General features: G+C 34.0%; 2 protein-coding genes across 8 annotated transcripts in view; both read left to right on the top strand.

Moving 5' to 3' along the window:
- Positions 1-5,564, top strand: part of ube4b (ubiquitination factor E4B, UFD2 homolog (S. cerevisiae)) — a 32,658-nt gene extending 27,094 nt beyond the window's left edge. For both annotated transcript variants that reach the window (XM_073823264.1, XM_073823265.1), the window contains 4 exons: positions 466-657; positions 1,123-1,297; positions 4,268-4,414; positions 4,540-5,564. In XM_073823264.1, coding sequence (XP_073679365.1) covers positions 466-657; positions 1,123-1,297; positions 4,268-4,414; positions 4,540-4,601 — 576 coding nt within the window. In that variant the 3' untranslated portion in view covers positions 4,602-5,564. The remainder of the gene's footprint in view (positions 1-465; positions 658-1,122; positions 1,298-4,267; positions 4,415-4,539) is intronic.
- A 1,923-nt stretch (positions 5,565-7,487) lies between these two features.
- The window catches only part of kif1b (kinesin family member 1B), a 101,847-nt gene continuing 93,044 nt past the window's right edge, over positions 7,488-16,290 (top strand). For all 6 annotated transcript variants that reach the window (XM_073823208.1, XM_073823212.1, XM_073823209.1 and 3 more), the window contains exons 1-2: positions 7,488-7,720; positions 12,748-12,892. In XM_073823208.1, the coding sequence (XP_073679309.1) occupies positions 12,787-12,892 (106 nt within the window). In that variant the 5' untranslated portion in view covers positions 7,488-7,720; positions 12,748-12,786. The remainder of the gene's footprint in view (positions 7,721-12,747; positions 12,893-16,290) is intronic.

The following is a 16,290-nucleotide window of genomic DNA, read 5'->3' as shown; positions in this document are numbered from 1 at the left end:
AATTTATTTGAAATAGAAATCAATTTAATGTTGAATAAAAGTGTCACTTTTAAAAAAAAAATCTTTCTGACCCTAATGTATGAACAGCTCAGCAGGTTGTTATATGATTAGAAACTGTTTTATAAAAGTACATTAACAGACAGTTGTAGAACTATGATGGGGAGAGGTGGAGGGTAACAAAGTCTAATTAATTTAGGTTTGGTTAATAAGAAAAGGCATGAGGACTGTAATCTGCTGCTTGCCTGTAAATGAATCTCCTGCGCTCTGCTCTCTGCAGGTATTTATAGTCTTCAGGGAAAATTGAGCTGCTGCCAGGGTCAGAACATTGAGTTTATTCAGAGGAGGTGTGAGAACGGGCCCTTAATAACACTGTAGATCAAATCCTATATTTGTAGGTTGTTGTAGATTCACAAAAATGATAACAATTCTTATGATGACTCATGTGTATTTTGTTGTATTGAACAGGAACTGGGTCCTCGTCTGGCTGCCATGTTGAATTACAACCTGCAGCAGCTATGTGGGCCTAAATGTCGAGACTTGAAGGTGGAAAACCCTGAAAAATATGGGTTTGAGCCAAAGAAGCTCCTGGATCAGCTCACTGACATTTATTTGCAGCTGGACTGTCCAAGATTTGCTAAAGCCATTGCAGATGACCAGGTCTGTACTTGCTCAACAAAATCCTTAGTAGTCATTAATTACTCACACTCTTGTCGTTCCAAACTCATAAGACGTTCGTTCATCTTCGGAAGACAAATAAAGATATTTTTGATAAAATCTGAGAGCTTTCTGACCCTCCATAGATAGCAATGCAACTGTTGAATGAAGTCATTATTATTATTTTTTTTGCACACACAAAATTATGGTTGAATCGCTATTTTGATGATGTCCTTATTGCGTTTCTGCTCTTTGAATGTGGTAGTTGCTTTGCTGTCTATGCAGGGTCAGAAAGCTCTCGGATTTAATCAAAAATATCTTAATTTGTGTTCTGAAGATGAACGAAGGTCTTACAGGTTTAGAACAAGATGAGGATGAGTGATAAATGATAGATTTTGCATTATTGGGTGAACTAACCCTTAAACTGTATTACAAGGAAAATAATGGTTATTTTTGCCTCGTTTTCAGCGGTCATACAGCAGGGAGCTGTTTGAGGAGGTAATTTCCAAAATGAGAAAAGCAGGCATAAAATCCACCATTGCTATTGAGAAATTCAAACTTCTGCTGGAGAAGGTGGAGGAGATAGTAGCCCGCAATTCTCAGTCTGAGATGGATTACAGCGATGCCCCAGATGAGTTTAAAGGTGAGAGTCATCAAGTCTTTAATTTGAAATAAAAATCTTTTGTAACATTAAATATCTTTTGATCACTTGCAATTAGGGATGTAACGATATCAAAATCTCACAATACTATACTATAGCGATATGAAGTCCACAATATGATATTTATTGTGATTTATTTAAAAAAAGGACAAATAAAAAAAAGAAAATTAAAAAAAATTCTGTCTAATGCACTTTGAAAGTTCAGAATTAAAGGCTTCAACCCATGTTCTTAACTAAGAAACATAAGTCTGAAAAAAGTCAGTGAATTGACTTGTACCTGAACTTTAAAGGGGACTCAACCCTCTTTTTATTTGTGATATACTGTCACACTGGTGTTTTAGGAAGCCAAACTAATTGGAATATAATAATATTAACAATGTTATATTATTGTTATTCCTATGACAGTAATAGCCATAGATTGTAAAACAATTGCACTGTAAGATGAATGAAAATGAATATTTCATAGGTATACTTTTTTTGCTTTACACTACAGTAATAATTACAACACTTCTTTCCTAGTTTCTATACTTGAAAGAGATATTTTGAATTTGGACATTTAAACCGCTAGCTGTCAACAATTCATACTGCACTTTTAAGCTTTTGTTTTGATGGAAGCTCCAGCTTCAGTGAAAACAGGCTTGCAAAAATCAGCCTCGCACTACAAATCTAGTAAAATGCTCTAAAATAAAGCATAACTGGTTGCTATTGCATTCCATTGCATTGAATTGAGTGAAAACAGACTTAATGAAAAGAATAAGGTTTTAGTTCACTTCCCGAACAAAAATTTCTTCAGTCGTAAAGAAATTTTTTTTTTTTTTTTTTTGAGGAAAACATTTCAGGATTTCTCTCCATATAATGGATATGTATAGTGCCCCCAAGTTTGAACTTCCAAAATGCAGTTAAAATGCAGCTTCAAATGGCTCTAAATGATCCCAACCGAGGAAGAAGGGTCTTATCTAGTGAAACGATCGATTATTTTTTAAACAAATTGACAATTTATATACTTTTTAACCTCAAATGCTTGTCTAGTCTCTGTGATGCGCATGCATAGTCTGTGCAATCTGGGTCAATACAGTTAGGGTATGTCGAAAAACTCCCATCAACTTCAAAATTGTCCTACAATGCTGTTTTACATTTTTTTTGTAAGGGCGTTTGATCTTTGTATGTTCACTTTGTAAACACTGAGTCAGAACTTCTGCAGCGATGTTGGGCGATTTTGAAGTTGGAGAAGAAAACAAGATGGGAGTTTTTTTTGACATACCTCAACTCTGTTGACCCGGATCACACAGAATACGCATCGCAGAGACAAGACGAGCATTTGAGGTTAAGCGGTATACACATTGACAGTTTGTTTCGAAAATAACCGATTGTTTCACAGCTTTAGAGCCATTTGAAGCTGCGTTTAAACTGTGTATTGGAAGTACAAACTTAGGGGCTCCATACATATCCATTATATAAAGGGAAATCCTGAAATGTTTTCCTCAACGAATGCAATTTCTTTACGACTGAAGAAAGACATGAATATCTTGGATGACAAGGGGGTGAGTACTTTATCTGTTAATTTTTGTTCTGAAAGTGAACTTCTCCTTTAAGCATATTGTGCTTTCGGTTTTAGATTATTTGACAGATACTGTGCCAAAGCATAATGGGCCAAAACGCAACTTTAAAGACTTTTAATTGTTTACATCGTCATGTGACCATGAAAAAATCGAAAGACAATTTTGCTATCGTGATATTGATAAATCGTTACATCCCTACTTGCTATGCATCCTTGCAGGGAAAAAGGGTCTTTCTTAAATTTCTTAAAGGGATAGTTCATCCCAAAAATGAAAAGTTTATCATTAATTACTCACCCTCGTGTTGTTCCAAACCCATAAGACCTTCGTTCATCTTCAGAAATCCGAGATCTTTCCAGTGTTGTTTTTGACAACCATCTTAGATTTAGTTTTAGTCTTAGTCTTTTGGACTAAAATGCTTATTAGTTTTAGTCAAATTTTAGTCACTTCTATATGTGATAGTTTTAGTCCAATTTTAGTCGACGAAAAGTCAAGAAGGTTTTAGTCTAGTTTTAGTCGACGAAAAGTCAAAAAGGTTTTAGTCAAAAAGGGGAAAAAGTACTCTTTTAACAAATTAATGTAGGTCAGTAAGTATTTTGTTGTTGGGTAGTGTCACTTGTAAGTTGTGAAAATAGCAGATCTATAGTTCAACACAATGTGAGCTTCCGGATCGACTATTTTCAACAATAATTACAATAATGAAGGAATGTTTTAAAACATAAAAGACAAACAAGGATGGAATGCTAAAACGGCTTGCCATACTAGTATGGCAAAGAGTATTTAATGCTAAAACGGCTTGCCATAGCGGCAGATATTTTCCGGTTTTAATTGGCATGCACAATAAGCAGAAATGTCATGCATTTTAAACGTCTGACGGACCACCCACTAACATTTTCGTCTATTCTCGTCTCGTCAACGAAAACTCACACATGTCTCGTCATGTTTTAGTCATCAACGAGCCATTTTTATCTCGTCATCGTCTCGTTATCGTCATGAAAAAAAGTGGCGTCAACGAAATGATTTCGTCATCGTCATCGTTGACGAAAACAACACTGGATCTTTCTGACTATAAAATTAAGGTTGACTGATGTCACATGGACTATTTTATCAATGTCCTTACTGCCTTTCTGGGCCTTGAACGTGGTAGTTTCATTGTTGTCTATGCAGAGTCAGAAAGCTCTCGGATTTCATCCAAAATATCTTCATTTGTGTTCCGAATATGAACGAAGGTCTTAAGTTTTTGGAACGACATGAAGCTGAGTAATTAATGACTGAATTTTTATTTTTGGGTGAACTATTCCTTTAAGAACAAACACAAAAACAACCTTGAACAGTAGTGTAGCTACAAATTTACTAGTTGTTTGGAGTAAGTAACATTGACATCCTATCTAAACAGACCCGCTGATGGACACTCTCATGACTGATCCCGTGCAACTTCCCTCTGGCAACATCATGGACCGGTCCATCATTCTGCGACATCTCCTGAACTCTCCCACTGACCCCTTTAACAGACAGCCTCTCACCGAGAGCATGCTGGAACCAGGTACCCAACGCACACAGCTTTACAAAGACTGTACGAGCTGCCGCTTTCAGAGCTGCTGCCAAATGCACTCTGTGACTTGTCTTTTTTTTTTAATGCTGACTCGATGCTTTTCTCCCTCTCCACAGTCCCAGAGCTGAAGGAGCGCATCCAGGCCTGGATGAGAGAGAAGCAGACTGGCCGTTTTTGAGTTTTCTCAGTGAGCCAAGCTTGCCCCGCAGTTTAAATGTTTTCACCACGCTGAAAGTGAACTGAAGAGCGAGAATGAAAAAAAAGATGACAGTACCCAAATTGTTTTCCCCCCTTCATCCTCTTTATCGAGCCACAGGCTCATGGTTCTAAAGTGAAACATAATAAAGTTTAGACTTTTGAAACATTTTGATTTTGAATTTGTATGTCTGCATACATACCAAGCTGAAAGAGAGCACACAATCTCACACCCTAAAGGTAACAAATTTGGATATATAAAGAAATTGCTTCCTGTTTTGTTTTTGTCGTCCTCACGGATGCATTTTAGTGGTTATGATGGTAAGGGAAAATGTTGAGGAAGGGGATCCATTTCATGTTTGTGAAGAATGTTGTTACGTAACACCAGTATTTCCATTTTTACACTCAGTAGAATGACAACTTGGCTGTAGATATGCAGTTTACGGTTCAGTCACAAACCTGCCGTTTTGGAGGAGTACAGCATATTTAAAATAATCAAATTAACAAGCTCTAGACTGTCTTGTAGTAAAATGCAATAGATGTTGGTGTAAATTGATGGAAACATGACAGTGGAGCATCAGATGGTGATTGACTCTGTATTAGAATTTTGTTGGTCTGCATAGAAATCTCATATGTACGCCGTTTTGACTCAAATCTGAATCGGAGCTCAAACCCAGGATCAACGAATGTGAAGCTGTGTTGTAGCATGATCGTCATAAAAATGCCAGTACATCATGTCTTTTGTTCTGTTCTCCAACATTTTTCGGATCATAAAGGTTCATCATCTCTTGTTATTACTATTAACCCCAGTTGTTGGACTTCAGCGTAAATTAAGAGTTTTTCCAGTGACTTCAAGGGTTCATCTGTACAGGAATTTGCTTCCTTTGCTACAAACTTCTTTTGGACCCAGCTCTTTGAACTGTAATAAATGGTAATGCACACACAATGATAGCTGTTGCACTTCTTTTCACTCTTCCTGACTTTTGGTAAATTCATCAGCCACATGTTTTGCTAAATATTGGCAAGTAGGTATAGATTGTAATATTTAAGTTTATTAAATAACATTATTCAATGATTTCATAGATAGCAGTGTGTTTTGTATAGTTCTAAAATATTTGTTATATATTATGTAAATATTTTACATTTTAAAGTTTTAGTAATTTTGTTATTGTCATTTATTTTATACTTTTTTTATTTTAGCCTTAGTTAATTTAGGACATGAAATTAAATATTTTATTTTATTTATATTTTGTTTCAGTTAATGTTTATTTCAGGTAAAAATATGGTTTTAGTAGTAGTTAACGATAATAACCCTGATTATGATTTAATCTGGCCACTGTATTTATATTATTTAATAAACTTAAATATCATATATGTAATATTACATATATATATATATATATATATGTAATATTACATATATGATATTTAAGTTTATTAAATAATATAATTCAATGATGGCAGTGTGTTTTTGTATAATTTTACAACATCTGTTATTTTTTTTTTTTTTTTTTTACAAATATTTTCCATTTTAAACTTTTAATAATTTTGTTATTTGTCATTTTTATTTTGTTTAAATGTTTCTACTTTTTTATAATTTATTTCAGCTTTAGTTCATTTAGGACATCAACGTAAATAAGAAATGCTGAAAAAATTGTAAATTTTATTTATATTTTGTTTCAGTTAACGTTTATTTCAGGTAAAAATATGTTTTTATTAGTAGTTAACTATAATAACCCTGGTCATGATTTAATCTGTCCACAATAAATAATATATATAATATTAGAAAACATTTTAAATGTGGATATGAAGCAGCTTCTGTTTTAATTATTACTCTCAGTAAATTACCTTTATATATTGTTTTGTGCATTTTGAGATTCAAGTCTCATGACTATTAGAACATTATTAATATAATTATATTTTGAAAGAACATTGGCACGTAGGTATAGATTGTAATATTTAGGTTTATAAAGTAATATAATTCAATTATTTCATAAATGGCAGTGTGTGTTTTTGTATAATTCTGTTATAGTTTTTTTAAACAAATATTTTCCATTTTAAAGTTTTAGTATTTTTGTTACTCATTTTAGTTTCTTCTAATTTCAAGTTTCTCCTTTTTATACTTTTTTTCAGCTTTAGTTAATTCAGGACAAATTAAAAGAAAATGAGAAATGCTAAAAAAAACTTACTTAAAATAAAAAAAATGAGTTTTGTTTTATTTTATGTTCTGTTTCATTTCAGTTAATTTATATCAGGTAAAAATATGGTTTTAGTAGTAGTTAACTATAATAACCCTGGTCACGATTTAATCTGGCCACATTATAAAATAATATATAATTATGTATTATAATCAGTGATAAAAAACAGTTTAAATGTGGTATATAAAGCAGCTTCTATTTTAATTATTTACTTAGTGAATTACCTTTATATATTGTTTTATGCATTTTAAGATTCAAGTATCGTGACTATTTTTGAACATAATTGGTGTAATTATATTTTGAAAGCACATTAATTATAGGACAGTATTTTGGAATTCCAAACGCTTCTGTTTGTTCATTTTGAAGGTAGAGTTTAAATTATAGGCTAGCCCTGTTTTATCCATATTTCTGCCAGGCGGCGCCCTTCACTTTTTTGTAGTCCGATGCCACGCCACAGCGGATCGTAAGCGACCCTGCAGTATTGCGTCACAGCGGCCCAGCCCACCTTAGCTTTTCCAGGATTCCTATTGGCTACACGAAGCACGGCTCACACGATACTTAATTCTTATTGGCCAGACGGCCCGTCATCCAAGATGTTGACAAGGCTGTTGACGTAATCATTTCAGTAAATCAAGGCATTCATCCATATCCTAAGCCTGTGAGAGGAACGGTCTAACGACACCAGCATCAGCCTAATAAAATATAACAGAAACGCAAGCACCTTGCGCGGCGCTGGAGAATGAAACGCAGCTATAATGGGTGTATATGACAAAAAAGGAACTATTAAGAACTTAACCGTCAGTCTTTTCTGATTTTTGCTGCTGGTTGTAGACGTCATTGGAGAATTGGCATCGTGCAGGATTTCTATGCTCTTCTAGTCGTCTCTACGTGTGTATATATAGCGGTAAGTGCTGTCTTTTCTCTAAGCTGATTGTAAACTTGTAACGTTACATATGAGTTGGAGCATTCATCGCCCGAGTCGCGTTTGAGAATGCGAATGGATGTTTACCAAAACGTTTGGCTTGTTTTTTGGAGCTGAACGCTTCAGCGCAACTTAATTATGCTGTTGTATACGTAATATTATTTCTTTTTATTCATAATTAAAAATAAATGTCAAAACCATATGAGGGTTGTGCAAAGAAAGTCACCGAGTTCATAGACGTCCGAATTAGTGATGGAAGTTCGGCACATTTCAACGAATCGGTTCTTTTGAACAGCACCGGCTCAGAGCGATTCAGTGGTTTGCATACTCGATGTACTCCAAATAATTTTCGTACTGTCATCTTACTTGTCGTTCTCGGGCTTTCACTGATCAGTCAGTCCGTGATTTTTGACTCCAGAACCGCTTGGATCCATTTCAATTGTGACGGAGTCGTTCATACTGGTTGATGAACCGATTCCCAGCAGAGATCCGATTCAAAAGAACGAATTGTTCTCAAATCGGACGTCGTTACGTGAGATCAATAAAGGAGGGGACATCATAAGATTACAACGTAACACTTGAGTTAGTCCTTTTTAGATTATTTAAACGTTTTGAGTAACGTTAGTTTTATCTCTGTAGCGGTTCGTTATGACATAGTGCAGCTATGGCAACGCCGGATATGTTGTTATTAGTCCATCAATATCTAACGTTACTCTCCGTTATTAAACACCAAAACGATAAACGTTTTGTTTATATGTTGTATTATTGTTTCAGTGTCATTCGCTTTTATGAAAATTGATGGAAGAGTGATTGCTTGTTCTTTCTCCTCCCTGAATACTTTTGTTTTCTCCGGCATATTGAATTTCATGGGCGTATACCTTTAATTCAATGAATGACTGCAAGGGCAATGATTAAAACATCATCTTTTTTTGGTGTCATGCGATTGAATAGCGGACATTTTTCTGTCACACTCAAGACACTTGAACTTCAAAAATAATTGCTGCATTGTCAGATTCGTTATAATCCACAGCCGGTCGATAAAACCAGTACTTAATAACAAATGTCACGCCCATAAGTGATACACGCATTTTTACAGGAACGGACAGGCGTTATGTGTGTGTCAGTGCATGCGATTTAATATGTCAATCAGGCGTCATTTATTCAGATGTGTTTACTAGTGTAGTGAGTGTGTGAATAGGCCCAGCCCTGCTGCTGCTGCAGGCGAACGGCAGCCATGTTTATGAGTCCGTGAAGGAACCATCTAATATTCCTGATAATCTGTTATTTGTGTGCTGGATATCTACCTGTGTTATTATGGTATTGCTTTTGACCCCCGAGCATTTGATATGGTAAATAGGCTGTTGGCATAGACATGTTCATAGACATTTTTTTATTAAATATTCAGATTTTTGGTTAAAGGGAAATTCTGTGACAACATTTCTTTCTGAATTTTTTCCTTTACGTTTTACTAACATATTTTACTTTTACTAGTTAAAAATTCTGTTATACCACTTTAAATAATCCTTTGAGGGAAATATATTTATTTTATAGTACAGATATTCTATATTACATCATTTTGCTTAAAACATTTAGCTGGAACTGCTTGAAACCTGCCCAAATGTATTACCTGTACTGATGTTGGAGGAAAAATAGTTTTTATTTTATCATCAGCATTCCTACGGTCATGGAAAACTTAAAAAATATTCATTTTTAAAGCCTGGTTATTAAATCTTTAGACAAAATATAAAAGAAGATCTAAAAAAGTTTGCATATGTGTTTTCTGTTCTGTAACATACACTACCAGTCAAAAGTTTCTGAACAGTAAGATTTTCAATGTTTAATGTTTTTTAAAAATTCTAATTTTCAAAGTCTGTTCATTAAGCCTGAATTTATTTGATCAAAAATATAGAAAAGCAGTTATATTGTGAAATATTTTTACTATTTAAAATAACTGCTTTCTATTTGAATGTATTTTAAAATGTAATTTATTTCTGCGATCAAAGCTACATTTTCAGCATCTTTACTCCTCTCTTCCGTGTACATGATCCTTTAGAAATCATTCTAATATGCTGATTTGCTGTTCAAGAAACATTTATTATTGTTTTATTTTTTTTTCAATATTCTTTGATGAATAGAAAAATCCAAAGATCAGCATTTATAAGAAATAAAAAAGCTTTTGTAACATTATACACTATATCATTCAAAAGCTTAGATTTTTTTGGGGAAAAGAAATTATAGAAATTATTACTTTTATTTAGCAAGGATGCTTCAAATTAGAGCTGCACAATTAATCGTTAAAAGATCGCGATCTCGATTCGACCCCCCTCACGATCTTAATCCAGCATTTATACGATTCAGCCAATTATATTTTATTTGTATTTTACAAAACTTTTGCTAGCCTAATTACTGCACAGACTGCTGTGAGCTGATGCAGTGACATGTTCGCCATCTTCAGCGCACATTCTGTCAGATGCAATTCATGGCGCCTCCGTCTCAATATACTGTACAACGCGGCATTCATTGGCATCAGATGATAACTCAGCGGCAGAGATCCACTCACGAGTCACGCAGCGGCGTAATTTCCACTGTGGACACGCATTTCAAAATCCTGTTGGTGTCCACCCACTTTCAAATGGTTTTGTTAAAGTAATCTCTTGTATTGTAGAATGCACGCTCAGCGCCATCGAGAGTTTCGCGCGGTCGTTAAAATGAAACCAAAAGTAAAATCCTTACGCGCATTCAAGCTATTTGCATTTAGAGAGGGACTCCCCCATACGCGCAAAATAAGCTACATAAAATATCTAGGCTGTTATTAGTTTGTGGGCTATAATAAGTTGTGTAGTTGTGTAGATGGCTCTGTATCATGCTTGGAAAATTCGGTCACTATTTGCACTTTGAATATTAAAAGAGTAGTACTTTGATCGTGCCAGATTTATGGATCAGCAGAGCAATGGAACCATATATGAGCATGACGATCCATTAACCCCTTAACTGTTACTCCCATTTTTGAACAGAGACGTGAAAATGAAGAATTGAATCTTAAATCTTTATAATTCATGGACAAGAACATTTAGTAATATGATTTTGATGTACATTTTCCATGTTAATGCAATGTCTGATTTTAAAATGGCATTCCAAAGGATGGATTTTGAAATTTTAAGTTTTCATCTGATATATAATTTCTTATTATTTCTAATGTGCAATAGGGAAAAAGGCAACAAGAAAGTCTGTTTGTGAAAAAGGTCAGAACTCCTGTTATGAAGGAGATTTTTTAGGTGCACTCTTGTCATAAATGAATCTATGAAACTCTTGTCATAAATAATTTTCCTACAAAATTTGTAACACAAAAAAAGTCAAATATTTATTTAGGAGCTTTAGACCTTTCCAACGATATATAGTTTTATATACCCTTTACCCTGACACCTTTGTATGTTTATTTTTTAATGTTTAATGTTTTATTACATTATTTTTCATTACATTTGTTTAAATTTAAAGCAAAGTTTATGTTGTCTTATTTCACTGGTATTTTACTGCTGTTTGATAACCTAATGTTCAGGGGTAAATCTTTAAAATAAAAAAGTTCTCCAGAATCTTGATCTTTATTCTGAGCAAAAAAATCGTGATTCTCATTTTATTCAGAATCGTGCAGCTCTACTTCAAATTGATCAAAAGTGATGATAAAGACATTTATAATGTTAAAAAAGATCTCTATTTCAGATAAATGGTGTTCTTCTGAACTTTCTGTTCATCAAGAAAACCTGAAAAAAATCTACTCAGCTGTTTTCAACATTATAAATGTTTTATTGAACAGCAAATCAGAATATTCAAATGATTTCTAAAGGATCACGTAACTGGAATAATGATGCTAAAAATTCAGCGTTGAAATCACAGGAATAAATTATATTTGAAAACATTAAAATAGAAAAGAGTTATTTTAAATAGTAAAAATATTTACTGTTTTGCTATACTTTGGATAAAATAAACGCATGCTTGGTGAGCAGAAGAGACGTCTTTAAAAAAAAACAACTTTTGACTAGTAGTGTATTTGATACATCAGGCTTTTATGGCTCATATAGTATGGTATAGGGAGGATATGGAGCTCATTCTCAAGGAGGTAAAAAAGCACACAAATTTAATTCAGTGAACCAAGCTGAACAAAATATACAGCTTGTTGCAGATGGTATTTTATAGCTCAAAAGTAAGATGAAATTTTGATAGCTTGTAATGAAAATAAATGAGAATTTTATGACAGCATAACAGACCACTTACGTAAAAATACATATAAATATTAGCTGTCACTTTTTATAAATCTAAAAAATGGTAAGATAATATTGAAATATTTAGTTTTATGTTCAAACCTCTATAGTTTTTATTGTTGGGGCAAAACAGTGCAATTCAATACAATAGCTGATGAGAGATACACATAAACGTTCCTCAAAAGCCTGTTCATCTTGAAATATTAAGTTTAAGTTTACTTTATAAAGACTTACAGGAGAAAGACACATGTACCACATTTAGAGTTTTATTATTAGACTTGCTAATAATCCGAGAGCAGAAGGCATGTAGAAAATGTTGTACAACTGGTTTTCAGCAAAGTTTTGATCATGTTGATTATTTGGAGGCCTCAGGCATTCATGTATCAATTATGAAGTAGTAGGCTAATCATTGAAGTTTCTACGTTTCATTGCAACAACTAAAAATAATTCTTAAAATGTAATATCCATTAATCATAAACAAATTGAAAAGGCATGGAATTGAGTTGGTTAAAAGCTATGAGGAGTTTTTGGCGCGCTGTAATTAAAGAAAATCTTCTCAAATGCCACATAACCTCTAGCGTCATTGCATAAATGATGTTATGGTGCATTCAGCTCTCTTTGGAGGTCTTGTTTACTCAGTGGAATCTGAATCTGATTAGATATTTCTGGATACGTTCGGTCAAATGTGTTCTTGTACCTTTAGCCTAATAGTTGTGACACTGGAAAAGAAAAACATTCTGTTTCTTTTTGTAGGAGAACATTCTGAGGGATTGAATCACAACAGCTTCAACCATGTCTGGCGCCTCGGTGAAAGTGGCTGTCAGAGTGCGGCCCTTCAACTCAAGAGAGACCAGCAAAGAATCAAAATGCATTATACAGATGCAAGGGAACTCCACCAGTAAGTATATACTCGTCTCTATGGCTCTCATTGTTTGTTTGATTTGTAAGCTTCTCATATTTGGTCATGGATCTCCAGACAAGGAGATGCTTTTGCCTTTAGGCTATGAGATGTTCAAAATGAGATAGCGTTGAGGGTTTATGGAAAATCTTCAACATGAATGACCGAAAAGGAAGAATAGAAGTTGAACTGATATTCTGTTTGAAACTAGAGCTTCTCTATGTGAAATCCCCAATCTTTTTGAAAAGTGAGAGAGTATTTCTGCCTAAGGGGCTTTAGTGTTTTGAGGAGCTGAGTGTGGAGATACTGTGTGTCTTTAGCTTAGGTCTCTTGTTCATCAGTACTGCATTAGTTTAGTGGTAGAGGAAGAGAGAGCCAGTGAAAGGAAATGAGTTGATGTTATCGACCGTGTTTTGGGTGTTATCGTTATTGAAGCCTAATGAAGAAGAACGTGTGACCACACATCAAGAAATCATAAAACCTTTTGAGTTTTCATACCATTACGATGATGGCATTTGACACATTTGTTGGAAATAAACAAATCAGTTGACATGCACTAAGAGTGTAACTTTGTAGTGTGTCAAATGGTTTTTGGGCAGCATATGGGTTGGTAACATCCATTTGCCAGTGGTGAGTCATTGTGCTTACAGAGACGTGATTCATCGAGCTGATCTGAACAAGGTAACATTAGCCGGATGACCACAGAAATGGGGGTGTGCTAATTCTTAAGATGCATTAGGAAAGAATGTGGACCTATGGAAGTTGGAATGACAGTATGTCAGGGATAAACTTCGTGTCTAGGAGTTTTAAATCTAAGGAAAGATGTAAAAAAAAAATTTTTAATGTTTAAATTTAAGATTTGGAGCTTATGTTTAGTTTATAATGGAACTTTAAACGTATTGGTTTTAACTAGAGCTGGGTATCAATTCACATTTTCTGATCATTTCAAAAGCTTTTAATTCTGTTCTGATTTTGATTTGATAGTTCTCACATACTCTGCTGTTCAAACATTTGGGATTTGTACATTTTTTTTAAAATGTTTTCGTAGTGTCTTATAACAAGGCTGCATTTATTTGATCAAATATGCAGTAAAAACAGTAATACTGTGAAATATTATTACAATTTGATGTAACGTTCTATTTTAATATACACTACCAATCTTTGAAGTTTTTGAACAGTAAGATTTTTAATGTTGTTTTTGCTCACCAAGCCTGCGTTTATTTGATCTAAAATACAGCAAAAGCAGTAATGTTGTGAAATATTTTTACTATTTAAAATAACTGCTTTCCATTTAAATATATATTTTAAAATGTAATTTATTCCTGTGAACAAAGCTTAATTTTCAGCATCATTACTCCAGTCTTCAGTGTTGCATGATCCTTCAGAAATCGTTCTAATATGCCGATTTACTGTTCAAGAATCTTTTTTATTATTATTAATAATACTTTTATTTAGCAAAGATGCTTTGTATTGATCAAGAGTGATGATAAAGGCATTTATAATGTTACAAAAGATTTCTATTTCAGATAAATGCTGTTCCTCTGAACTTTATTCATCAAAGAAACCTGAAAAAAATTCTACTTAGCTGTTTTCAACATAATAATAATTGATGTTTTTGAGCAGAAAATCAGAATATTAGAATGATTTCTGAAGGATCGTGTGACTGGAGTAATGATGCTAAAAATTTAACTTTGAAATCACAGGAATAAATTACAGTTTAAGATATATTCAAATAGAAAACAGTTATTTTAAATATTACAAATATTTCAGAATTGTACTGTTTTTGCTGTACTTTGGATCAAATAAACGCAGGCTTGGTGAGCAGAAGAGACTTTTTTAAAAACATTAAAATTTTACCGTTCAAATACTTTTGACTGGTAGTGTATTTTAAAACGATTTTTTTTTGTGATGGCAAAACTGAATTTTTAGCAGGCATTACTCCAGTCTTCAGTGTCACATGATCCGGGTTGCAAACAGTCATGATGCTAAATATTTTTGTGGAAACAGTTATACATTTTTATTCTTGGATGAACATAAAGTTCTAAAGAAATTAAAGTTGTTTTTTTTTAATGAATTTTATATGTCCTTGCTGAATAAAAATATTAATTTCTTCCCAAAAAAATCTTAATGATTCCAGACCTTTAACTGGACTGACTCAAATAAGTAATTTGTTTGTAAATCAGGCTATTTTATTTTATTTCATTTTAGTTTTGATTCACTACAGAGAACTGCTTTAAATAGTCATTTATTTGTGAATCAGACTGCACTGTTTGCCTGGTATGTTTGTTTTTATTCATTTAAATGAACTGTTACATAAAAGTAATTTGATTTCCACTGTAAAGTAAACATTGGCGTTTTGAAGAATTAATTAAAATCGTAATCGAAGGAAGATTGTAATTAATTGGAAAATCAGTCTTTTACCAAGTGATAACTTTCTGAAGCTACAAATCCCATGAAAGATGATGCATTGGACATTTCTTTCAAATCTTTTTTTGCTGAAAGCTTTAATAGTCTGGTGTGTTGACATGTTTTAGTTGGTTGGGACAGTCCGAAACCAAGTCAGAAACTCTGGTAGATTTCAGAGCATTAACACACTCATCTTTTTAACTCATCCTGAATGGTTAGGCCCTGAGAGAGACGCTTTTGTCATACCAACTGCATTTGCATACTCATATATATGCATATAGCTGGCCTGAACCTCCATGGTAAACATTGGGGTCCGTAGGGCATGCAAGGTCACCTGAGAGAAAGCCAGAGCATACAGGGAGTTTCACAGGAAGTAGAGCTCAGAGACTGCAGTCACACAGCCCTCTAGCACACATGCGCAGACTGCGTACTGAAACCAGAGCGAGAGGTTGGCATTCGGCCCACCCCCTTCATTAGGACACTACTGCAGATGGTATGCTGGGAATGTTGTCTTATTACAGTGCTGAGCCGTCAAGGATGCTCGTGACAAACACACACAGCAAAAAGCAGAATGACCTTAATGTTTGGTCTCAGAAGGGTTTGGTTTGCTCTGGGACGTGGTAACCAAGGTGATGTCCACCCGCTTAGACTGCATGTTCAAGATGAATGTTTGTCTGGACTGTTTGTTTTTCTTGTACCATGATGTATCCCTATTTCCATTCAGACTGAAATGTATATGCTAGAAGGTGCAAGGTCACTAAGGGTATTAGGGGTGGCACGGTTCACAAAACCCACGGTTCGGTTCGCATCACGGTTTTAGGTCACGGTTTTCGGTTCTGTACGGTTCTTGTTTTTATTTTTTTATTTTAATCTTTAACACTCCAGAAGTTTGTTTTGGCATATACAATGTAGCTTGATTAACCACAATTTAGGATACATTATTTAAAAAAAAAAGTTTTATCATGTAATCATGCACAAACTGAATTGGACTT

The sequence above is a fragment of the Garra rufa genome, chromosome 18 (genome assembly GCF_049309525.1).
Source record: "Garra rufa chromosome 18, GarRuf1.0, whole genome shotgun sequence".
Taxonomy (NCBI): domain Eukaryota; kingdom Metazoa; phylum Chordata; class Actinopteri; order Cypriniformes; family Cyprinidae; genus Garra; species Garra rufa.
Note: the sequence above shows the minus strand (reverse complement) of the source record. Positions and strands in the feature narration are given on the sequence as shown.